General features: G+C 68.7%; 2 protein-coding genes across 7 annotated transcripts; one reads left to right on the top strand and one right to left on the bottom strand.

The window, feature by feature from the left end:
* Positions 1 to 371: 371 nt before the first annotated feature.
* SPPL2B (signal peptide peptidase like 2B) lies at positions 372 to 22,511 on the bottom strand. 6 transcript variants are annotated; one of them, XR_006608711.1, is made up of 16 exons: positions 15,643 to 15,793; positions 10,581 to 10,700; positions 9,791 to 9,973; positions 9,348 to 9,437; positions 8,679 to 8,818; positions 8,281 to 8,423; positions 7,943 to 8,039; positions 6,979 to 7,095; positions 5,793 to 5,874; positions 5,001 to 5,075; positions 4,861 to 4,923; positions 4,676 to 4,775; positions 4,386 to 4,463; positions 3,099 to 3,259; positions 2,319 to 2,700; positions 1,936 to 2,074 (listed from the first exon to the last, which is right to left on the bottom strand). XR_006608711.1 is itself a non-coding variant. In XM_045087189.1 (15 exons), the coding sequence occupies exons 2-15, from the start codon at positions 10,680 to 10,682 to the stop codon at positions 1,829 to 1,831; spliced, it is 1,677 nt and encodes a 558-aa protein (XP_044943124.1). In that variant the 5' UTR covers positions 10,683 to 10,700; positions 22,493 to 22,511; the 3' UTR covers positions 372 to 1,828. The 6 variants fall into 6 exon arrangements, 4 of the variants coding, with proteins under 4 accessions (XP_044943124.1, XP_044943115.1, XP_044943118.1 ...); XM_045087189.1 differs by lacking the exons at positions 2,319 to 2,700; positions 15,643 to 15,793 and adding an exon at positions 22,493 to 22,511 and having other exon boundaries at positions 372 to 2,074; XM_045087180.1 differs by lacking the exon at positions 2,319 to 2,700 and having other exon boundaries at positions 372 to 2,074; positions 15,643 to 15,792.
* Positions 15,754 to 20,821, top strand: LSM7 (LSM7 homolog, U6 small nuclear RNA and mRNA degradation associated). Its single transcript, XM_045087201.1, has 4 exons — positions 15,754 to 15,872; positions 15,952 to 16,042; positions 19,223 to 19,294; positions 20,554 to 20,821. Exons 1-4 carry the CDS (start codon positions 15,867 to 15,869, stop codon positions 20,694 to 20,696), a joined length of 312 nt encoding a protein of 103 aa, XP_044943136.1. The 5' UTR covers positions 15,754 to 15,866; the 3' UTR covers positions 20,697 to 20,821.
* Positions 22,512 to 22,936: the final 425 nt, after the last annotated feature.

The following is a 22,936-nucleotide window of genomic DNA, read 5'->3' on the forward strand; positions in this document are numbered from 1 at the left end:
GTGACCCGGTGGCCTGGGAGACCCCAGCCACTGGCCAGCTTGGTCCCCAGGCCCACAACAGGCACTCCCCCTCCACACATCCTGGATCATCATGGAGAAGCGAGGCGTGACCCGACACAGGGCCGACCAAGCTCCCCCCAGGCCCCCCCCAGCTCTCCAGTGCCGGGAATCAGGGCCCCAGCCCCACACGGCCACCAGCCACATCACAGCAGAGCTCAACCCTCTGCCTGGGCAAGCGGCGGGCTGCGCGGACGGGTGCCCACACCCCGGGGCAGCCGACCCTGCCGACCCGGGCCACACCTGGGCCCACACCTGCCCCACACGACGCTCCGCCTGCCGCCACACCGCAGAGAAGCCGAGAGCCGGGCGGCAACTCTCAAAAGCTATGTTTAATCGTAAGATTCAAACAGAAGCGAGGCAAAGACTGCATACAGAAACTTCCGGAACAAACATCCGCCTTCAAATCCCCTGACGTTTGTCAAACACAGAAAACAGAGATTCTGGGTCCTACACAGACGAGTGACACGGCCTAGAGGGACGTGCCGGCTGCGGTGGGGACCGTGTGCGCGGACCCTGCAGCCCGCTCTGGCCTTACCCACTGGGCAGCTCTCAGGGCCAGCAGGGCCAGCCGGTCTCCCTCCCGGGTCACCTGTCCTCTAAAGAGACACGGGGACAGGTGGAAAACGTCTTTTTGTTTTTTTGAATCAACATCCTTTCTCCTCGGAGCAGCAGGGCTGGCAAAGGCTGTGTGTGAGTCTGTCTGGCGCTGGTATTTTTTGGAATGGTTCACGGTTGACCCCATGCCTGCCATCTGCGGCAGAGCAGCGGACGGACAGGGGACAGAGCTGGGACCGCGTGGCTGGGGGTCTGTGCCTTCACGTCACGTCGGTGCAAACAGCTTTCGGGCTTGAGTCTGGAGGCTGTATGGACGGCGCGTGCCATGGCATGGGGGCCGCCGCCCCGCGGCCAGTCCTACGGCGGCATTTCCGTCGTGACGTTCGGAGAACCCTGTCAGTGAGGTAGAAGACAAAATGCCAATTCCAGAATATTCTCCACATTCCAGAAGCTCCCGGGTGGTTTAAATAGAAAGTGCGCTCGCCTGGCCGGTGGTGTTCCTAGAGGCCGGGCTGGGGGGGGGGGGGGGGAGGGCGTGCAGGTGCTGTGCGGAGGCTGGGGGGCCCGAGTCCAGCTAAGCCGCAGGGACAGAGCCGAGCGGACACACGCAGCCCCGTGGATGGCGCGCCTGGGGCCCGGCTGCCCCGACGGGGCCCGGCCGAGACTCAGACCCAAGAGGCAACGCCACTCGAGTTCAACACGTCGTGGCCGTTTATTCACAGGCGGAGAAGCTGGAGCGCAGGCGCCCAGGCTGATGGAGGCAGGGCAGGGTCCACCGGGCGCCCCTGCCGACCCCGAGGTATCCGACCCGGCGCCGGCACGACGGGGCTCTGCGGGCCAGAACCTGAGGAGCGGCAGCACGGGAAGCACCAGATGTGGGTGGACCGGCAGCCGCGGCCGAGCGCTTCCTGCTCTTGCCGAGGAAACCCCGGGCGGACAGGCAAGAGCGCGGAGCTGGGAATCACTCCTGTCACGGCGACGGCGACGTGACCTCGTGGGCCGGAGCAGGGGAGGGGCTCGCGGCAGCCACGGGAGCGGGGAGCAGGGCTGAAGAGGGTCCGGGGCGCAGCTGGGCTCGGCTCGAGGAGGAGGAAGAGCGGGGGCATCGGCCAGACCGGAGCACCAATTTGGGGTGGGGGGGCCGGGCAGGTCAAGTCTCGGGGTCTCTCGGCGCGGCAGGTAGCGACGAGGGCCTGAGAGTCTGTGCCACCTCCTAGGCTGAGGCGCCCACCAGGCTTGCGGGCTCGGGGGTGCAGCCCGCGGGGCTCACGGGCTCCTGTGGGTGCGCCCCGGCCCCGGTCTCCTCAGGTGTGGACACCTCTGGGGGCTGCTCTGGGGACACGGGGCACTTGGCCAGTCCTTCGCCTGGAGGCGGCTGCGAGAGGCTGGTGTCGGAGTCCTTCCCGGGCTGCGGGCCGGTGGCGGAAGACGGCGCCCAAGGAGATGGAGGTAAGTCCTTCTGCAAGAGAAGAGGCCGCGTCAGGCCTGGGTGCGGCTGGAAGAGCCCGGGGCAGCAGGGGCGGGGCGGGCAGGCTGGCTGGGGTCCCTGGAGGGTCTGGCTCCAGGCTCAGGAGCCACCTTCCCTCCAGACCACGTAGGACCAGCAGCACCGGGACCCCAGGACGGCCACCCGACAGAAACCTTGACTCTGACATCTCTGGCTTGTTCCCCACCACCTGAACCTTCCAGAACTAAGCACTCACTGGGCCTGAGACCCCTCGAGGATGGTGGGCAGTGAAGCCAGCGTGCTTCTCCGAGGGTCCAGGGAAGGGCTAAAGGCCCCAGCATCGGGCTACAGCGTCTGGGTAATTAGTCGGGGTGCCCGGCAGCCCCCCTCCCTCCGCCATGTCTAGGCCAGGACGAGACAAGTGTTCTGACTTGCAGGACACGTGACATGGTAACTCGGGGCCGCAGACCGCGCTCGGGAGACACTGAGAGCCCTTCGAAGCTCCCATCACGGAGGGGCCAGGCCCTGTTATTCACTGACAGGGCGGCAGGAGGAGGTCAGCTCCGTCCCCGGGACACAGGCACATGAAACCTCATGCTCTCACATCGAAGGTGCTCCAGTAAGAGGGGCCTCCTGCCCTGAAACCAGCAGCAGCAAGACAATCGCCATGGGCCCGCCGTGGGAGGCCGGGGCAGGGCCAGTGCCCACTCTGGAGAGGAGCCCCGGGCCCCCCAGAGCTCGGCGCTGCATTCCTGATGGTGGAAATGCCTGGAAACCAATGTCCGATCCAATGGCGTGTCACCACCCCTGGGACTGGCACTTCAGAGCAAGGGCCGTGTCCACAAGCCACACCCGGAGGGACAGAGCCACACAGACTGACGGCAAAGCAAGGGCCTCTGGGAACGGGAAGAGCTGACCAGGGACACAGGCTGTGGGGCTCGGTCGTCCAACTGGGAGGTTTTACGCAACTGGAAGTCTGGTTGGGGCTTATTGGGCTCTTACTGCTCGCAGACACTCAGAGCAAACTGGTATTCACCGCAAAGCCACTGCCCGTCCAGAACGTGCCCAGCTCCCCGCGCCAGAGTGCCAAGGCGCAGCTTGTCACCAGCGTGCAGGGCACCAGGTAGAGGAGGGCGGGCTGGCCGCGCTGCATCAGGGCCAGGGCCATGAACGTCACCAGGAGCCCGATGCCGTAGGCTGTGGGGAGAGACGGGCGACGTGTTACCTGGCGGGCGGCCCCACAGCCCAGCCCCTGCCTGTCGCGGGCACGTGGAGCAGGACAGACAGACAGATGGACAGACGGGAGCGCACGGGGCGGGCAGGAGACGGGAGGGAGCGACACCGCGGTGGCGGCGAGGCCCAGCTCTGGGCTGAGAGGCCGCCAGACAAAGGCTCGTGACGGCGCCGGAGGGTCCCGTTCCTGTGCCTCAGTCAGAGGGAAGCCTGGACACGAGCAACGCAGGCACGCGGTCAGAAGCCCCAGGGGCCAGGCGGACCGCGATGGCACAGCCGGAGACAGGCGGGGAGGCGGCACGGGTCGCGGGACCGGCTCTCCCACCGCACGGGGCACAGCGGCTCCTCATCCTGACCGCGACCTGGGGGACTTCAGGAAGGAGTGACGAGGAAACAACCCTTTACGGCCCGGTCTTGGGCCCCTCGTCCTGCCCGTGGCTCTGGCCTGACCCTCGCCTGGCGCCCCGGGGCTCTGCTCATCACTTCCCCCGCATCCTAAAGCAGCGGCCCAACAGCAGCCAACCTCAGGGGAACAGCGGCGTCTGCTGCCCATCGCGGGGCGCAGGTCCAGCGACAAGGAGCCCGACGTCCCCGACAGCCAGCGGTCTGACAACCACCGCCGGGATGCAAGGCCTGGGGGCAGGTTCAGGGACAGTGAGCAGACGAGCGGCTGCGCCCGCGGCTACATGAGCTGGGCCAGGAAGGGGCAGACGGGGACAGCCCCGAGCGCGCCCGCAAGGTCAGCCTGGGCCGTGCCGGGGCCTCCCCCACGGGGCTGTGCTCCGTCCCGTGCCCGTGGCCTCTGCGCACCAGGAGGGGCCGCAGCGCCTCCCACCTGGCGGGGGGTGGGGACGCACGCGCACTGACGAGTGCTACCGGCGAGGCCTCCGGAGGGAGGACCAGAGGCCGGCGAGCCGGCTGGTCTGGAAAACGTTAGGAGCCACCGGGGCTCCCCAGAAAAGGTCGCCTCCGCGTCAATGGCTTTGGTAACCGAAGAAACAAGCAGGGCACGAGCACAAGAGGGTACAACGAAGGAAGCGCGGCCTCGAGAGTCGCGGGCACGTGAGAGGCCGGGCGCGAGAGCACTTACCCACGGTGCAGGCCACGAAGTAGACCCGGGACGACTGCACCTGGATGTCGAACCTGTGGCAGTACGCCACGAGCAGCCCTGCGGGGACAAGGCGCGTGGGCTGGGCCGCGCCACCCCCGCCACGAGTGCAGCCACAAGCCGCATCCGTGCCACGTCCACCTGCCACGTGCAGCACGGGAGCCCGAGGGGCCGCCCGCCCCCGCCCGCTCCTCACCATCCACACCCGCCCCCGCCCGCCCATGGCCCGACACTCCCGAGGACGCCCACCACGGCGTGGCGCGCCCCAGTACCTGGCACCAGGATGTCCCCGAAGCCCAGCAGGGAGAAGGGCCGGTCACACAGGGCCAGCGGCGAGGCGTTCAGTCTGGGCACCTTCAGGACCATGGGGAGCTGGGGGGGCAAGGAAGCGGCCGTCGCCAGGACCCGCCCAGGCCCGCCTCTCCCCTCTGGGCAGCGCCGCGGGCCCGCTACGCACCTTCTCGTGGGTGGCCGAGTCCGAGGGCCCGGTGGCCACCTCCACCATGATGCTGTTCCCGCTCTAACAAAGAGGGGCCCGCGTCAGAGGGGGGAGCGCGGGGGGGGGCGCGCGGCAGCAGGGCTCGGGCGGGGGCGCACCTTGGTCAGGAAGGGCGTGACGAACACGAAGAAGACGTCGTAGACAAACAGCACCAGCAGCAGCAGCGTGCAGGCCTGGGGGCGACGTCCTGATGGGCGCGCAGCGTGGCGGCGGGCGCACGGACCCCCGGGATGCGCCCCCCCAATCCCCCCGGACACGCCCCCCCCCACTGCGAGGCTCAGAAGCGCCCCCGGGACAAAGCCACGAGAGGACCGTCTGAGCAAACCCAGGCCTGTCCCCGGCACCACGAGGTCAGGCGGACAAGGCTTCTGAGGGACGGAAAAGCCGGGAGGCGTGAGGCTCAAGGGGCTGGCCGTGTGGTTGGTCACCGAGGGGGTGGGGTGCCGAGCCTCCCTCACAGCGTGCCGCGGGCTCCCCTCGGGGATGACGGCCCGGGGCCCCGTGCAAGGCCGCCGACCACGCTTGCTTGTCGCATGTGCGCCTCCGCCGGAGCAAGCTCCCCCCGGCACAGCGGCCACCCCTGGAGGAGCCCCGGCCTGCAGCCCTGCCCGGGGCAGGGTTCCAGGGGTCCTCATGGCTCTGTGGTCACCGCCACGGCTGTCACACCGGGACGCGGGGGCTGCGGCGGGTCCCGGAGTCCTGTCACTGGGGCGGCGGCAGGAGGGCCGAGGCCCGAAGACCACGCTGCCCACGGAGGGCCAGGGACGCCCGAGCACAGGCGGGTGAGGGCAGGCCTGGGGCCGCTCGAGGTCCGCGGTGGGCACGGAGGCTCTCAGGACACCGCCGTCCCGCCGCACCCACCCAGAGGCCCCACGTCCTCGGGCTCTCACCTTAAAAGTGGGGAGGCGGATAGTTTTCAACATGTAGAGGCAGAAGGCGACGCCCAGCGCGTCCTGAAGGATCCAGGCCCACCTGGAAGGCAGAGCGGCGTCACCGCTGCGGCAGGGGCTGTGCCAGAGGCGTCACCCGCCCGTCGCTCCTTCCTCAGCTGCTGAGACGGCGAGTTTCCCGAGCTGTCCGTGCTCAGCCGGCCCGTCACGCTGCGACAACTCGGCCGCCGGCCCCAGGGGGACAGGCAGGGCCAGGGGCTGTGCTGGGCTTGGGTGGGGAGCGGCCCTCTGACACCACACACGCCCTGGGATGTGTCCTCCTCTGGGGACAGCGTCCACACTCACATCAGGGGCGGGCACAGGGATAGTGCAGCAACTCGAATCTCTCTTCAAAAGTACTTTTCCCACAACTTAGAAAAGTCGAACTCGCGCTCAGCCACGTTCCACACCAGCCTCTCGGCCTGGGAAACGGGGGCTCGGGGACCGGGAGGCGGAGGGGACACAGAGGTGCGCGTGTGGCCCCAGCACCGACAGGGAGCTGCCACCGTGGGGCCACGCCGGCCACGTGCTGGCTCGCCCCCACTGCCCTGTCTGTGCCGAGGTCGTCCTGGAGCCGGATGGCGGATGGAAGCCTCTCCCGGCTAGGGCGACCAGGGCAGCGGCGAAGAATAAAGAGAAGGTTCGCCGGTGACCAGTGGGTGCCCAGACGCGGTGGCAACAGGGCCTGTTCTGACTTTCTAAAACGAAGCAAGTCTGGCTTCGATCTAACTGAGAGCTCGTGTTCTCTTTGTGTACAAAGGACTCAAAATATTTTCACATTTTCCTTCTGCCAATTACATCTGTCACGGCTCCAAGTGGCAGCGCCGCCAAGAGCGGTTCACCGCCTCTCGGAGCTCAGAGCAGCGCCAGACGGTGTCGGAGGCAGCGGGGAGGGGGGCCCGCAGGCTCCAGGCCTCCCTACACCCGCCGGTGCCCTGGAGAACACGCGCTCGGGGCGCCCAGGGCCAGGAGGGCTGGCGGCATCTCGGACCCAGATCTCAATCGCTGCCGTGCCCGCGGCAGCAGGACAGACGCAGTGACACCGGATGCGGCCGCCACGCTGGCTGCCACACGGCCCTCGCTCGTGGCTCGGGGAGGTGAGGCCCAGGGGCGTCTGAGGACAGGCGGCAGACGGGGTGGCACTCACTGGTCCTCGTTCCGGAAGACTCCCCACACCACGCTGACGGCCAGGCAGAGCAGCGCCAGGAGCAGCAGGCTGACCGGAGGACGCTTGTGGAAGTAGGGCAGGCTGTTGTCGGGGACCCTGGGGGCGGGCAGGCCGTCAAGGGCAGCTGGGTCCACACCCCCGGCCAGCGCCCGGGGGCCCCGCGCGCCCCGCCTCACCCCTCGCCCGGCGCCCGGGGGCCCCGCGCGCCCCGCCTCACCCCTCGCCCGGCGCCCGGGAGCCCCGCGCGCCCTGCCGCACCCCTCGCCCGGCGCCCGGGGGCTCCGCGCACCCCCGCCTCACCCCTCGGCCAGTGCCCGGGGGCTCCGCGCGCCCCGCCGCACCCCCCGGCCACCGCGTGTTCCCTACGAACATCCCTCTTCACGCCTTGTGGCAGCTCCAGGAGGGAGGTCCCCAAGGGTAGAGCAGGACGCAGCAGGGTAGGGGACAGACCTCGGCCCGCGCCCTGCCACCCAGGAGCCCACGGCCCCACCGCTGCAGGCCCCTGGCCTCTGACCTTGGGACAGCAGCCCGGAAAGGCCTCACCCCACAAGCTGAGCTTTCTGAGCACCTTTTGGCAATGGCCGCCGGGCCCATCAGAACCAGACCGGACCCCCTTCCAGGTCTGGAACAGCAGCGCTTGTGCCCCTACGGTCCAACATGCATCCACGCTGTCCCCACGGGGTCTGAGCTGCAACGGGGTGGCAGGGAGGGGGCAGGCCGGAGAACCCCCCCCTTCCACTCTGCCCTGCTCTGAGGCCAGGAGCCCCAGCCGGCACGGGGTGGGCGCGGGAGGCCTGCCCACGGCCGCGGGGGAGGGAGGGGGTCCTCCGCATGGTCCAAGTAGGGCTTGGAGCTTCAGGGGCCAGGAGGCGGGCCAACGGGGCTAGGCCCAGGCACCGGGGCGGGGGCGCAGGGCCCTGCGGGGGGTGCCCCCTGGGCTTACCTGCACCTGCCGAAGGGCAGCCTCTGGACGAGCGGTGACAGACAGCTGTAGAGACCAGTGGACGAGGACAGGCAGAAGATGCCGATGATCACATAGACTGTGGGCGGGGCCGCCAGTGAGGGACGGGGTGGGGTGGGGTGGGTGTGGCGGGGGGCGGGCACACCCACCGCTGGAAGGGCCCGGCGGGGTCCTGAATTCACAGGGTGAATGGGAGGCACAGCTCCTGCCCCAAGGCCCCCTCCTCCGGGCTCCATCCACCCCACAACCAAGCAGCGGGGCTCCTCCCGGTGGGCTGGGGGCCTGGGCCTCGGTCTCGGGCAGCAGGGGCGGGGGCGCACCGAGCTGGTCGTAGAAGTGATACAGCAGCACCAGCATGGAGCAGCACATGACCACGAAGACACAAATCATCACAGGGGTCACGTCCACGGCCTCGTCCTCCTGCTTCTCAGGCCCGTCGTCCCGCTTGTGTTTCATGTACCTTCTGGGGGAGGCACAGACGCGTCCAGGGGACGCCCCCCGGCTGGCACAGCACCCAGATGCCGAGGGGCTCCCTCTCCACACCCACTGTGTGTCCCTGCCGTGCCCTCCATGGGGGCGCCACACCGGCGCCAGGGACCTCGGGAGCCATGCTGTGACAGCCACTTTGATGGCGAGTGACAGGATCCCCTCCTACGGCGCTGGGACCACCCACAGACCCGCCCAGCGCGCCCCATCACTGGCCTCCCCGGGCACTCACTTCTTCACATCCCGGCTCCCAGCCCAGTAGCCCCCGAGGGCCACAGTGCCCACAGCCATGACGAAGATGATGACCATGTTGTAGTCCAGCATGGGCTCATTGGGGGCGTACAGCGCTGCCCTCACCGCTCGGCCGAAGCTCTGCCTCGGAGAACGCACCAGCTCAAGGCTGCAGCCGCTGTCCCTGTCCCTCACCCACCCCAGGGGGCCTGTCCCGGAGGGCCCCGAGCCCCATGCCTTCACCCGCCACTCCCACCCCAAGAAAATCAGCTTCCCACAAGGTCAGGGGAAGGGACCCGTGTGCGTGTGGGGACACGAGCCCTGAACGGGGACGCGCATGTGCACAGGAGGGGCACGTTGCATGGGGAGCGTCTAGCAGGCTTGGGGGGACGTGCAGATGCTTCCGCAAAGACAGAATGTTCCTGTTCTTGTGCCTGGAAGCTCGCCGGTTCTTGAAGGCACCCCGCAAACTGCGGGAGAACACGGGCCCCTGGTCAGACGGGGCCGGGCGGGGGCAGGGCGGCCTGGGGACCCGGGCACTCTGACCTCGGGGCGGTTCTCCACTCCTGCCCTCTCCGGGGGAGCTGGTGATGTGTGCGGCGCGAACCACCCACCCAGCAGGCACGCACGCGCCCGGCCAGCGCGGACGGAAGGAGACAGGAGGCCCCACCTTGAAGATGTCCAGCATGTCTTTGTGGCTGAGCAGGGCCACGGGAATGCCGATCTCGTCATACTGCGTCTTGTTGCCTCCTGGGGGGACCTGGGGGCCAAGGCGGGGAATGCGGCAGGGACAGGCCAGCTTACCAAGGCCCACCCGGGACGAGGCGCTGCCCCCAACCGTGGGGTGCGCCGAGCCCGCCCTCTTGGAGGGTGCAGGGGCGGACTGTGTGTGTGACTGTCCCTCCCTGCAGGGGGAGAAGAAGCTCGGGCTTCACTTTCCGGGCCTCAAGGTCAAGTCGCTTAGGGGCCGCCCTGCCCTGGGATGCCACCCGCCCTCCGAGGGCGCCCCCACGCTCTGCCCTGAGGCCTTGCAGGACAGCCCTACAGGACCCCAGGGCCGCTCTGGGCCGCGGCCCTCCGAGACGTCCCATCCGGCACGGCCCGGGGCCCTACCAGCGCCTCCTTGCTGACGATGAGCAGCCCGCGCGCCCCGCCGCCCTGCGCCAGCCGCACTTTCTCGTAGAAGGTGCAGTTGCCGCGCGCCACCAGCGGGATCTGATTGCTGAAGCCCCTGGCGGGGACGTCGGACGGGGAGCAGAGCACGGAGGCCGTCCAGTCCCGCAGCTGCAGGAGAGACTGGGGAGCGGGGCGCGTTTACACCGGCCGCCCCAGGAATGGGGGGGCAGACACCCACGTTCACACGGACCTGTGTGTTCACACACACACACGCCCACACGCGCGCACACGCACACACACCCAAGCGCGAGGCACTCGGAGGAACAGGTGAGTGCTCAGGGGACACTGCGGCAAACCCTCCGTGCCTGCCCGGCAGGCGGGAGCAGCGGCCTCGGGCTGAGAATCACGCACCCACAGCAGGGCTGCCGGTCCCGCCCTCACTGCTCTGGGGACCCCTCTGCCAGCCGGCCCCCCGCCAGCGTGTGGGGACGTGGCCAGTGCCCCTAGTGGGAGCACCTGGACATCTTTTGTTTCTGACCAAGGGCACTGAGGCCCAGAAAGGTTATGGGGCTGCTCCGGGGCCACCTGAGATCCCAGCAGCCCCGGGAGTGTGCCCAGACCCCCCGCAGGGGTTTCACAGCTGAGGCCCTTCCTCTGTCCTCCTACAGGACAGACCCGACCCCAAGTCTGGAGGGGGCGTCCCACAGCACCTCCGGGCCTGCCAGGCCCACCAGGAAAGACCCCAGTGGGAAGACCATCCTGAGGAAGGGCCTCAGTGGGCACTCACCGCTTTGCCAAGGTCATGTGGCAGGTGGGCCCACTGTGGGTTGTAGAGTATGCAGTAGTCTTTGCCTTTGGGACCCCCTGTCTCGGAGACCACGTGCACCATGCCGTACTCACAGGCCGCCTGGAGCGACAAGGCAGGGGTCAGAGCGCTTGGCAGACGCGGCAGGGTCTGAGCCAAACAAGGAAAGCCCCGCACCCAGGGCTCGGGCTGGTTTCCTCCTCCTACAGGACAGACGGGACACCGCCGGGCGTCTGATGCTGGAGAAAACCAGGCAGGGCAGCAAGGGTGGGGACGGGTGTCCCCAGGGAGACGCGGGTGCTGACTGTGGCCCTGTCAGGTCCTCTCCCTGTGGCTCCTGCGGAAGGCACAGCACCACCCCACCGGGCCTCGCGCAGGATCCGTGGGACAGGAAGAAGACAAAGCCGTGCCTCTGTCACGAGAGGGACACAGCGGGGGGACACAGACCCATCCCCAGGCCCTGGGTGGCGGCTCGAGGCCGGGAGACAGGGCAAGGCCGGGAGGAGCTTCCAGCACACCCGGCGGTGGCGGCGGGGCACCCCTCACCCGCAGGCTCCTGGAAGAACTACCTGCTGGCCACAGACTGGGAAGGCCAGCCGGCTCCGGACCCTCGTCCCACACCTTACTTTCCGGGGGGACCTCGCAGCCTCGGTCACATGACTGGCCCCTGCCAGGAACAGGCCAGCGGAAGCCCGGTCGGGCCTGGCCGCCCAGCTCGGAGGCACGGCAGGAAGCAGGCGGTCTGCAGGCCGGCCGCCCTGGGGCTGGGAGCCGGGGGACTCTGCGGCCCAGGAGTCATGCGGACGCCACGGGGCACGCCGGCTCTCCGCGCAGGCCCGGAGCCAGCAGAGCGGGTCTCCCCACCCTGCCGCAGCTTCCCAGGAGGAGGGGTAGGGGGAGGGGCCGCCGGCGCCACGGTCCTCCTTCCAAGTCCACGGGACAGCTGGCTGCTCGGGGAGGGCCGCGCCAAAGGGTCCTGATGACCCAACAAGCGAGGCGTGGGGCACACCCGGAGTCCTCGGACACCGGACGCCCCTCAAGGACAGCGGCGAGGCGGGGGGCCTGGGCCAGAGGGGCTGACTCTCTTTTTTTCGGTCGAACACCAGCTTACTCTCCAGGAAAACCTGCCATTTCATACAAAGGGGTCCCCACGTGCCGCCCACCCACATCTCCTGCCTGGACACCGCAGCCCTCCCCGGACTGCGGCCGGCTGGCTGGCAGGCCTTTCCCACCTCCTCCCTGGGCTCTGGCCGGGACACAGAGCCCCCCGCAAGCACAGGCTCCATCTCTTGGGAGCACTTCGTCAGCAGAGACTCCCACAGCACTCGGGGCCCAGGTCTCGGCGGCTCTGCCCCAGGCAGGCTCACCCCGAGTGCGAGCAGGTCCCAGGGGCGTGCTGAGGGAGGAGGGGTCTTAGGAGAGAAGCCGGTGCTAGAAGCCGAGGGGGTCAGTCCGGCCACTGCACCTCGGGGGGCCCCGCCCGCCTGGCCCAGAAGCCTGCTCTGGGCACCTTGGGCTCGCAGGGCCCACACTTCTGGAGCTTGTGCTCCCTGTAGGCTGCGATCACCCAAGACTGAGATGGAAAACTCCCTCCTTGGACCCCCAAGAATGTGCCAAGGAGCCAAACACCTAGAGCCGCTCGTCTGGACGCGGACACTTGATAGGGTCTGGCCGACACCGCCAGCCACACGCCCCGCCGTCGGGGCAGAGTGCGCAGTGGACTGGGCCGCAGTCCCACGGGATCACAGCTCCCGAGACCAAGCCTGGGCCACTGACGGGATTCCGTGCAGCCAGACCCATGGTGGAAGCCCAGCGAGGCCCCGGCCACTCCAGGGGCTTCTCACCCTGGCCCTGGTTACGCTGAGCTGATGGCAGCGTGGAGACCCCGCAGCTGGCAGGGTCCGCTCCAGGGACCCCGACTACTGGCTCTTCCAGCCGGCACCTCTGACCTGACCCCGCTGCCTGCTGCCTCGTGCACTGCCGGGGGTGTGCGGAGAGGCCATGCTGGCGGGGCGCTGAGCTCCCCGAACCCAGGCTCGTGAGGGGAGGAGCTGGGGGCTGCCTGAGGCCAACCAGGGGTCTCAGAGCACCTGCAGGCCGCACCCTTCCCTCCTCTGCCCTGGCAACCTCCGCACACCTCTCGTGGCCCCTCATTCCCTCCACTGGACGCAGAGCCAGAAGCCTCCCCTCCACGCTGCCCACCAGACCACACCCGCCAAGGGCACCTGTCCGCCCGGCCGTAAGTGCTCTACCTGTCCGTACTCGGCTTCCAGAGGGTCACCCCAGGCTCAGAACTGCGGGCTCAGAACAGAGGACCCCGGCGCCCCTCCTTCTGCACTTCTAAGTGGGGTCGTATTGGAGCACACCTGCCCCATTCCCGCACGCAAGGCCTCTGGCTGCTCTCCGTGACCCCCGCAGAGCTGCGAGGTTGCGCCCGAGACCACGTGGCTCACGAAGCCAGAAACAGTCGCTGTCTGGCCCTTTTCAGGACACGTCTGTTGACCCCCGTTCTGTGGGATCCAGACTGTGGGGAAAAGTGTTGTTTGTGTAAAACGGGGACGCGCAGAAGCCGCTTCTCTTTACAAAGGCCACCTGCGCGCACAGAGGCGCACCTCACGGACCTCGCCCCCCACAGCCCGCACGGCTGGCTGCCCGTTAGGAAGTGACGCCACGTGCACATCAGATGCCAGCGTGCGGAGTGAGCGGACCCAGACGTTCTCCAGAAGGACCACCCCAATCCGGAGAGCCGGAGACCGCTGGGACCACCAGACAGACCACCTTCTGACATCACAGTCTCTAAGCGGGCTCGGGAGCCTCTAGGGAAACCACGCTCCGGGAGACCACGAAGGCACCCGCAGGCGTCTGAGAAAAGCTCGAGTCCAGGCCGGAAGCAGTCGTGCTTCTAAGACTCGGTCAGTTCCAGGACAGGGTGGGGGCGTAAGAGCCCAGGAAGCGTGGGAAGAGACGCTGAGGCAGAGGAGGAGCGGGGACAGGTGCGGGGGGGGGGGGGGAGGGTGCGGGTGGTAGAGGGGACAGGCTGAGGAGGGCCGAGGGGACAGGACGGAGAAGGGAGGGAAGGGGCGGGGAGAGCCCGACCTGACTTCAGATCTGCCGAGTACCAGACCCCACCACCATCCTTATGTGCACAGCTCGTCGCCACTGGGGGACACACGTCTATTTGGGGACTCCCTCGCCCAGGGACACACAGTGGTGGCAGATGAATTCGGGGCTGCCCCAAGCAGCGTCCCAGCCGGTGGAAAGCTGGCCTCATCCTCAGGCTCCAGGACCCAAACTTGCACAAAGAACCACACCCACCCACCACAGTGCCATCGGTCCTGTCCCGGGGCAGACAGACGGACAGACCCGGGCTCTGCCCGGAACAACCAGCACAAGTGCTCATCACACGCGGCGACACCGGCCTCTGCTCGCACACAGGACAAAGTCCAAAACCCTCAGCCTGCCCAGGAGCGCCAGGAGCCTTCGCCACCTGCCGGGCACCTGCCCTTTACCTTCGGCCTGGGAGCCACTCCTGCTGCCCCTCCCCCACGCCCTTCAGCTGCCGGGGCAACCCCAGCTCCCCTCAAGGGCACCCGAGGGCCTCCTCGGGGGTGTCACCTTTCTCGGGGTGTGAGCACGTTACCAACCAGGGTGGACTCCTCACCTGCTCGAAATGAGTCGTCAGCTCTCACACCTTCACCCCTGTTCCAGCCGCTCAGCCCCCGCGGCCCCTCCTTCTGCCTTCGAGACCTGGCAAACTCCTGTTCATCCTTCAGAACACACCCCCGGGGTCCCCGCTTCCACAAAGCCTCCCCAAGCAAACCGGGTCACTCCCTCCATGGGGCCGCCATGGCCCTGTGTCCACTTCTCCTCCGGCTCCCATTCAAAATGTCCCTGCCCCCGACGGACTTAGACTGCTGAGGGACGTGAGGGCGTTGGGGCAGGGCCGGGGGGGCTCAGCCCAGAGCTGGGGAGGGGGCAGCCCAGAAAGCTCCTCGGGGGTGGGGAGAGGGAAGAACAACTCAGCTGAGACCAGAAGCACAACCAGGGCCATTCCAGGGACTCGGGGAAGACCAGAGAGCAGAGTGCCCTCCGCGAACTAGGAAAGGACGGGAAGTGGCCCAGGCAGCCAAGGCACACACGCTGGCCGCCTCGGAAGGCGCTCTTTGGGACGCAGGACCTGACACACTTTCAAAGACCTCGCTCCTGCTGGGTCTAGTCTGGGAGGGGACTGGGGATGCGGGAGCGCACCGGCCACCTGAGGCCGCCGTGGACGGGCAGTGGGCTGGGGTGCACCGGTCAAGGGGAATGGCTGCGTTCCCAGGGCAGTTAGGGAGACCGCGCCCTGAGCTGCATGACCCAGGGGAGAGCGGGTGAGGACTTGGGCTCCCGATGAAGTCCATTAGCCCGCGGGCGGCAAGACCCCGGCAGCCCGAGACCCTTAACGAGCCGGGGAAGGAGCACATACAGCACCCCGCGGGCACCACCGGGCGCGTCCTCACTGCACTCCTCCTCCGGCCGCAGGTGAGCCGCTGACGCCCAAAGCGGGTTCCTCCCTTGCCCAAGGTCAGCGGGCAGAGTCCGGGGCGGCGACGCGACCCCACTTCCAGGGAGGGTCTCCCGGCCGCTCCGCGACACGGCCAGGCACCGCGCCCCGTGCTTACCGCAACACACCGCGCGACAGGGGAAACTGAGGCTCGGAGACCGGCAGCCGCCCGGCCAAGGCCACGCAGCCAGGCAGGGGCGTCCCCGGCGGCGGCTGGACACCTCGAACCGGAGCGGGGCCCGGCGAGGTAGGGGACTCCCCAACTCCAGACCCAGACGCGCTGAGCGACGCTACAGCGGGGGAGGGCTCCGAGGCGGAGACAGGGCCGGGGACAGGCCCGCAAGGTCACGGCCCGGCTCCCGGCTCCCGGGCCGCTCGCGAGGGGGGCGCGCGAACGCGAGGCCGACCCCCAGGCCGGGTCGGGCGGGGCCCGCGCGCGGTCCGGGGCCCGGGGCCCGGGCGTCACAGCCGGCGGGGCCGGCGGGGCCGGCGCAGTCTCACCTGGGCCACGAGGAGGAGGAGGAAGGCCACCGCGAGCCGCGCCAGCGCCGCCGCCGCCGCCGCCGCCATGTCGGCCGGTTCCAGCCGCAGGCGTCGCCAGATGTTTCCCAGCAACGCCCCGGCGCGCCCGGCGCGCTTGCGCCGTCTGTGCTCCGCGCCTGCGCGCGGGGGCAGGGTCAAAGGGCGCGCGGCGGCGCCTGCGCAGAGGGGCGCCGTGCGGCAAGATGGCGGTGAGCGCGCGGCGGGGCCGGCGGGGCGGGACGGGACCCGGCCGCGCTCCCCGCCTCACGCGCTCTGCTTTCCCCGCAGGACAAAGAGAAGAAGAAGAAAGAGAGCATCTTGGACTTGTCTAAGTACATCGACAAGACGATTCGGGTGAAGTTCCAGGGCGGCCGCGAAGGTGAGGCCCCGCCGCCCGCACCCCGTGAGCCGCCTGGGGCGCGCGCCGGCGGAGGGGGCGGAGGGGGCGGAGGAGGGCCGAGGGGGGCGGAGGGGGGCGGAGGGGGCGGGGGGGGGCGGAGGGGGCGGAGGGGGCGGAGGGGGCGGAGGGGGGCGGGAGGGGGCGGAGGGCGGCCCCGCCTCGAGCGCCGGCCCCGGAGAAGTCGGCGGGACTCCGAACCCCGCCGGCGTCGGCGCTGCGCCTTGCGTTCCGCGCGCGGGGAAGCCGAGGCCCGGGCGGCGGCCGGACAGCCCGAGCCGCGGACGTGCCGCCGGGACGGGCATCCCCGGCCTGCGCGCTGCGCGCCCGCCTCTCGCTGTGAGTCCCTCCCGGGAGCTGCCCCAGCCGGGCCGTGATGCCCCTGCACCCCGCGCTGCCCGGGCTCCGGGCTCGTGTCGTTCTCGCTGGCGGGGCCTGCCCGGGGCCCTCGGGCACGTTGAGCGGCAAGCCTGGGTGCCTCTGGGGCCGTGTGACAGCCCAGCCGGGCGTCTCCCCGCGGAGACCACCTGCCCCTGCGGTCAGCCTGCAGCGCGGGCCCCGCTCGGGCGCCGTCCGCCGCCGCGGTCCCGGGGAGAGGGCAGCCTCGCGGCTCCCAGGAGCCCTGCGCTACCACGGGGCTGCCAAGGGCGCGCAGCGCAGTGGGCCGCCAGCTCGGGCTGTTGCGGGTGGAGATGGAAACCTGTGAGCTTCGTGGCTCTTGCCGGCTTCCTGCCGCAGCACGCGGTGTGGACCCGAGGGAGCCCCGCCGCGGGCGGAAGGGGAGGTCTTCGGGCGCAGGAGGCTGCGGGAGCGGACGGAGCGGCCCTGCTCGCCCTCCTTCCAGGGCTGGTGGGATCGCTCAGGACGACCAGCTCCCCGGAGCCGCCCGGGAGTCCCAGAGTGACTGGGGGAGGCTGCAGTGAGGTTAGGGGCGTGGGCTGGGCGCAGGTCGCTCCTTTTGGGGGTCTCTCATTTCTTTTTTAACCCCGGGGTAACGCCAGAGTCATTTTCCTGCTCTCAGCGCGAGGTTCTTGCTGTGGGAAGCATCCCTGACCACTCGGGGCTACGCCCCTTTGGTGTAAGCGCCGGGTACCACCTGTCCAGGTTCCCCGACACACTGCCCTGTGTATCTTCCCCTGAAACGCAGTGCGGCGAGGGCAGGAAGGCGGCCTGGTGCTGCGCGTGCATGTGGGCAGCGCGGCCTGGGTATACCCGCAGCCCGGCCTCTGGGGTCGCAGCCCTAGCGCTTCGGCACACCACCCGGGGGACCTGGGACAGCTCACCTTCCCTGAGGCGCCGCTCCTTTCTCCCCTCCGCCGACCTGACGGGCCTCGGTGAGGACTGCAGGGCTGGAGGCAGGCGTAGCTCAGTTCCTGACACCAGCAAGCACTGGAGCGACGTCCTGTCGCTCCAGCTGCCTCTGACCTCCGGGGTGTGCCCTGAGGCGTGGGTGCCTGGGTGGCGCCGTCGTGGTTCACGGCGCGGTGCCTTCAGGTGGGGGCAGCTGGCAGCGGTGAGACAGCTCTCGCTTCCCAGGGTGCTCGCGTGGGCTTTCCACCCTGCGTAGCACATCGCCAGCCCTCGAGCAGCTCAGACAGCACGGACTTCCTGTCCCGCAGCGTCTGTTAGGAAGGAGTCGGGGTGCTGGGGCTCTTGGTCTCACGGGTTGCAGTAAAGGAGTATCGAGGGGCCTGTTCTCTCCGGCCCGGGCTCTTCCCCCTGCCCTGCGGGTTGTTGGCGGAATTCAGGTCCCTGTGGCTGTAGGACGGGGTCTCCATGTCCTGCTCAGCTGTCTGGGGACATGTGGCTCCCCGAGGTGGCCTGCCAGCCCTTGCCACAGGACGCTGTCCTCAGCATGGCAGTTTGTTCCCTCGGGCCCCGCAGGAAAATCCTTCCCGTGCTTCCCGGTTCTTCTTTTACGAAACCCTGTTCCCTTCACAGCGCATCTGATCGGGTCAGGCGGAGCAGAGTCTCCAGGAGCTGAAAGTGCACTGGTTTGGGGACCTCAGTCACTTCTGCAGACTCGTTGGTCTTCCTAGTCCTATAACACCCTTACAGGAATGACATCCCATCGTATTCGTGGGTGCCCTCCCCCACTTGACGGGAGGGGTGACGCAGGGTCGTCACCGGGGTGGGAGACATGGGCTCGCGCCCCACTGAGGCAGACCCACAGGAGTGGGCGCAGTGCCCGCTGCTCATAGTCCCGTCGGGCAGGTGTCCTCGTGACCTTTGTTTTGCAGGGTGGGGATTGGGGGCCAGCAGGGAGAGGAAGCCACAGAGCCAGGGGATCCAACCCAGGAAGTCGGAGGCTGGCAGACATGTTCCATAAAGGGCCCGAGTGTCTCTGTCACAGCGGTCACTCCTGCCCCTGGAGCAGGAAAGCAGCCACGGACCGTTCGTCAGCAAGTGGGCGCGGCTGTGAGCCAGCCTGGCTACTTTGGGAAGCACAGTGGCCGGCTTTGGCCCGCGGGCTGTACTTTGCAGACCCGGCCCTACTCCTGTGTGGCTGCAGGTCACACCAGCCGTGCTCATGGCACAGACTCCACAGCTCTGCCCCCGTACTGACATGGGGGCACGCCCGCTTCTCCCACTGTGCCTGGGAAGGGGAGGCCTGTGCGGCGGGGTGGGGGGGCTTTCAGACCAGACAGCTGGTCCCCTCGTCTCCTACGCCTCACATGGCGGCGCCGGTCGTCACTCCACGGGGGCCGTGGTTGGTGAGGTGGGAACAGTCTTTAACAACCCCGAGCATTTGAAGACAATGAGACGGTTGTCACACGTTTCTGTATCCGTAAGGGGAGTCTCCGCGTGGCGCAGCCACTCCCGAGCGTCTGCGTGTCCCGGGGCTACTTCGCCCCGGAAGGCCAAGCGGGCGGTTGCTTTGGAGACCGCAGGCCCAAACCACGGGCCCGCACTGCTGAAACTGCCCCCGCAGGCCCTTGCGAAGACGTTTGCCGCCCCGTTCCGTGGGGGGGGTTGGGCTCGACCTCCTGGCTCCCGGCCTGGAGCCTGCCCTCACCCTCACCCCCGAGCCGGTGTCCCGTCTCTCCCGTCCCTGGAGAGGCTGCCCCCCACATCGGCACGTGGGGTAGCCCGACTGCACCGGTCCCAGAACAGCCACTTCCCTGACGCCTCTCTGTTTCTCTTCTCGGTGGTTCCTACAAGCCAGTGGCATCCTGAAGGGGTTCGACCCGCTGCTCAACCTCGTGCTGGACGGCACCGTGGAGTACATGAGAGGTGGGCATGGCCGCGGGGCGCGGGGGCTCCTTGCCGGGCTCGTCCTGCCCCAGACCCCCCCAGCGGACCCCCCACCGCAGACACGGAGCTTGTGAACCACATGGCCGGTGTCCCCCGTCTCCTGCCGCCCCTGGTGGACGCTCCACTGCTGGCAGAGGGTCCTGCTCCCTGTCCCCGCAAGTCTCCAGATCCCATGCAGCAGCATAGGGCGTTGGCCGGCGTCTGCCCACCTCCCAACACGAAGTGCAGGTCAGCCTGCCTGAGGTCCAGGAGGGCGGCGGTCCTGCCCCTCGGGGACGGCCTGTCTTTCTCTGGTGACAGAGTCACAGGGCCTCCTCTTTGTGGGGAAAGCGCAGTTGTGGCTGCACAGCCGGTGCCCCAGGCCTCTTGCTTAGCCCTCAGTTTCTCCGCTCCCCTCTGGGGCCACCCCCGTGGGGATCCTGGCCCGGCCTCCGTGGTTAGACGGTGTCTTTCTCTGTGAGAGCTGCACCGCGTGGGCCTGGCAGGAAAACAGGCCGGTGCTGGGGTGCACGCCAGGCCGTGAGGCCCTGGGAGCCTGCTCCTCCGGGGCGGCCTCCCCGTGGTGGGGCCGGTGCTGTCTTGACTCAGCCCCAGAGCAGCCCCCGACGTGGGTTCCTGGAGGGATCAGGCCTAGCACAGAGGTTACTCCTGCACGATCTGGTCAGGGAGAGCTGTGCCCCAGAGACCTGGTCTCCGGCACGTGGGACCGCCTGGCCCTCCCCCAGCATCCTGCAGAGGAGACCACGGTTTTCAGCTGCTGTCACTCCCATGAGGCCTTTCATCCCAGCCCTACCTGCCTGTGAACCTCGGGCGAGCGGTACCCGCACGGGCCTTCCAGGATTTTCCAGGAGCCGGGAGCCCCAGCCTGGTTGTTTTCCCAGCAGCTCCTATCATGGTACCTGCTGGCTTAGCCGCCAGGGTCCCCACTTAGCGGCCTGCCCCGGAATTCCCCCCCCCCCCGTGCCGTGTTTGCAGAAAGAGGGCCGGCGTGGACCGCTGTCGCCAGCGCTGTCACCCTCGTGGTCCAGGCCATCTCCAGACGAGGGCAGCGTGCCTGGGCTTTGGGGTGGGGGGGGAGGCACTCGGCCTGTCGCTCAACCCAGCCTCTTCCCTTGATTTGGCTCCTTCGGGCCACACCCCCCACCCTGTCTGTCCCGCAGTTCTCCCCCATGCCCGTCCCTCGGGTCTAGAAGCCACGCGGGGGCCGTCTCACTGCCACTGTCCCTCTCTCTCCACAGACCCCGACGACCAGTACAAGCTCACAGAGGACACCCGCCAGCTGGGCCTGGTGGTGTGCAGGGGCACCTCCGTGGTGCTCATCTGCCCGCAGGACGGCATGGAGGCCATCCCCAATCCCTTCATCCAGCAGCAGGACGCCTAGCGGGCGCCATCAGCCGCCCGAGGACTCGGAGCTGCCCTCCCCTGCCGCGTATGCCCCCGCAGGACGGAGCTCTTCTTTTTATATAGGTTATGTTTCTGTTTTCGTAATAAAACTGCAGACCCCAAGTGTCCCGGAGCCCCAGAACCTTGCTCTCAGCCTGGGCTTTCTGGCAGGCCCTTCCTCCGGGGGTTGGGTACAGCCCACGGGTTTGCTGGGTGCTGGGTCCAGGCCGCGCGCGCCGGGGGAGGGGCCGTGTGAGGCTGGAGGCCCCGAGCCCCGTGGCAGGTGTGGACCCCCAGGGCCAGCCTGTGGGTTGGGCCGCACGCGTCCATGGGAAGGCCCCGGTGGCCCATCCCTGCTGTGTGCTTTCAGTGCGCCCCGATGCCGGCCAGCAGGGTCCCCGGAAACCAGGGCCTCCTAGGTCCACACAAGAGCAAAGCAGGGAGATGTTCGTCTCGGCTGGGCCCTGCGGCTTCTGTCTTCCCTTGGGTCCCGCCCCAGCAGCCCCCTGAGGGCCTCTCTAGACCACCACCCTCCCCGGACGGCTCCAGACCACCCTCGGGAGTGCCCGTCTGTGTCCTGTCCTCCAAGTGGTGCGTTTCCCTGAGCCTTGTTTTCTCAACTCCGTGTGCGTGTTAGGACTCCCCAGGGCACCGCCCCTGCTCGAGCTTCCTTTGCCCGATTTGTCACCCAGGAGGGCTGGGAGGATCTGTGGCCCCATAACCCCTTCACGGCCAGCGAGGCACGCTCCAGAGGCCGGCGGCAGTTGGGACCGGGGGCCGGAGGGGCTCCGAACGGGGGGTCAGACGGGCTCAGAACGGGGCTGGCTGGACGCACGAGCTACCGTGGCGCGTCACCAGCAAAGAAACCGAAGCCGGCCGGCTCCCAGCTTATCGCGGGGACCTGGGTTCCGTGGCTGTGGGCAGCGTCCGCTGCTGCTGCTGAGAATTCGTTGTCCGCCACGAGGCCGAGCCCCGTGCTCGCTCCTCATCCCTCCCGCCGGCTTCCCTGCCGCCTCCACCAGCTCCCTTATCAGCGGCCTCATCCCAGAGCCAGACCCTCAGCAGCTGGGCGGGTGGGGGGGTGACGGGGACAGATGCCGGGCTCCCGCGGGCGGCAGGCTGTGACCTAGAATCGGCGTCCGGCCTGCCCACCCTCGGCACCGGGGAGCCACTCCCCGGTGCCTGTTTGACAGGGTCGGTGAGGCCATGTGGGGGAGGGGCCGAGCCCCCAGGCACGGGGGCGTCCGCTGTCCGCTTACTCACACACCGAGCCCGCCCAGCGGGCCGAGTCCTTGGGGTCACTACTGAGTCGGCCCAGAAGCCTTGACCCCAAGGTGGGGGGGTGCACAGCAAGGTCGTGGAGGTCAGCGAGACATTAGAGCCCCGGGGGCAGCCTGGCTTCCTGTCCCACCGCTGTACGCCCCGTGCCCCGGACCGCGCCCCACCCTCCGTCCCCGCGGCAGAAGCCGCCCTCTGTGGCCGCAGAGCGCGGGGCTCCAGTCCCCTCCCTCCGTGGCTGTGTGGTTTAGAGGCTGGGTCCCACCTCTCTGAGGCCCCACTCCTCAAGTTCAAGGAAAGGCATCACGCCGTGACTGAGGCCAGGTGCCGGGCCACGGCTGTGTGGGGAGGGGGAAGAGCGCCAGGCTTTGTGTCAAGCCTGAGAACGAGAACACGATGCTCTGGGGCCCTGGAAAGAGGGAGACTTCACCCCCGGGGCTCGGGCAGAATTCCCCAGCAGGGGGTAAAGTGGGCCTGTCCCGCGGGACCGCATGTGCCCGAGAGCGTCCGCCTGACCTGGTTTGTGGAAGACCCGAAATAGCCTCGCTGCCCGTCACCGGGGGTCTGCGGCGTAGACTCTGCTTCCTCCGACCAACTGGGAAGTGACTGTGCAAAGAGGAAGCTCTCAGCACGCGGGGGCCGATGAGATAGAGCCTCTCGCTCTCCGCAGCTGTCCCCAGCGAAAGGGGGCGTCTGCACCCCCCAGAACCCGGGCACCTGCTTGGACCATCAGGACGTGGTGGAAAGAGCCTTGCGGCGCCCACCTTCCCCGGCGACGTGCGCCACGGTGGAACGAAGCTGGGCCCGCTGCCTGCAGCCCTGAGAGGGTCTCCCACCCCCAGCCCAGGTGCCCCCGCCGCGGGAATCGCAGCCAGCGCGCAGCGTCCCGGGGAAACCAGTCGGAGGCCGCTGAGCCCGGCGGTGTTTGTGACCCAGTGACGCGCTCCCCAGACTCAGGGA

The sequence above is a fragment of the Mustela putorius genome, unplaced genomic scaffold (assembly GCF_011764305.1).
Source record: "Mustela putorius furo isolate JIRA1106 unplaced genomic scaffold, ASM1176430v1.1 tig00000095_pilon_pilon_pilon, whole genome shotgun sequence".
NCBI classification, from domain to species: Eukaryota; Metazoa; Chordata; class Mammalia; order Carnivora; family Mustelidae; genus Mustela; species Mustela putorius.

What these genes read in the sequence shown, in the direction of transcription:
- SPPL2B (XM_045087180.1), bottom strand. Translation starts at nt 15,711, where the DNA reads ATGGCGGCGGCGGCGGCGGCGGCGCTGGCGCGGCTCGCGGTGGCCTTC. An exon ending in ACATGCTGGACATCTTCAAG is followed by an intron (nt 8,819 to 9,347) that starts GTGGGGCCTCCT and finishes TCTCCGAGGCAG; the next exon opens with AGCTTCGGCCGAGCGGTGAG. An exon ending in CTTCGTGGCCTGCACCGTGG is followed by an intron (nt 3,260 to 4,385) that starts GTAAGTGCTCTC and finishes CTCTCCCCACAG; the next exon opens with CCTACGGCATCGGGCTCCTG.
- LSM7 (XM_045087201.1), top strand. An exon ending in GTTCCAGGGCGGCCGCGAAG is followed by an intron (nt 16,043 to 19,222) that starts GTGAGGCCCCGC and finishes GGTTCCTACAAG; the next exon opens with CCAGTGGCATCCTGAAGGGG. An exon ending in CACCGTGGAGTACATGAGAG is followed by an intron (nt 19,295 to 20,553) that starts GTGGGCATGGCC and finishes CTCTCTCCACAG; the next exon opens with ACCCCGACGACCAGTACAAG.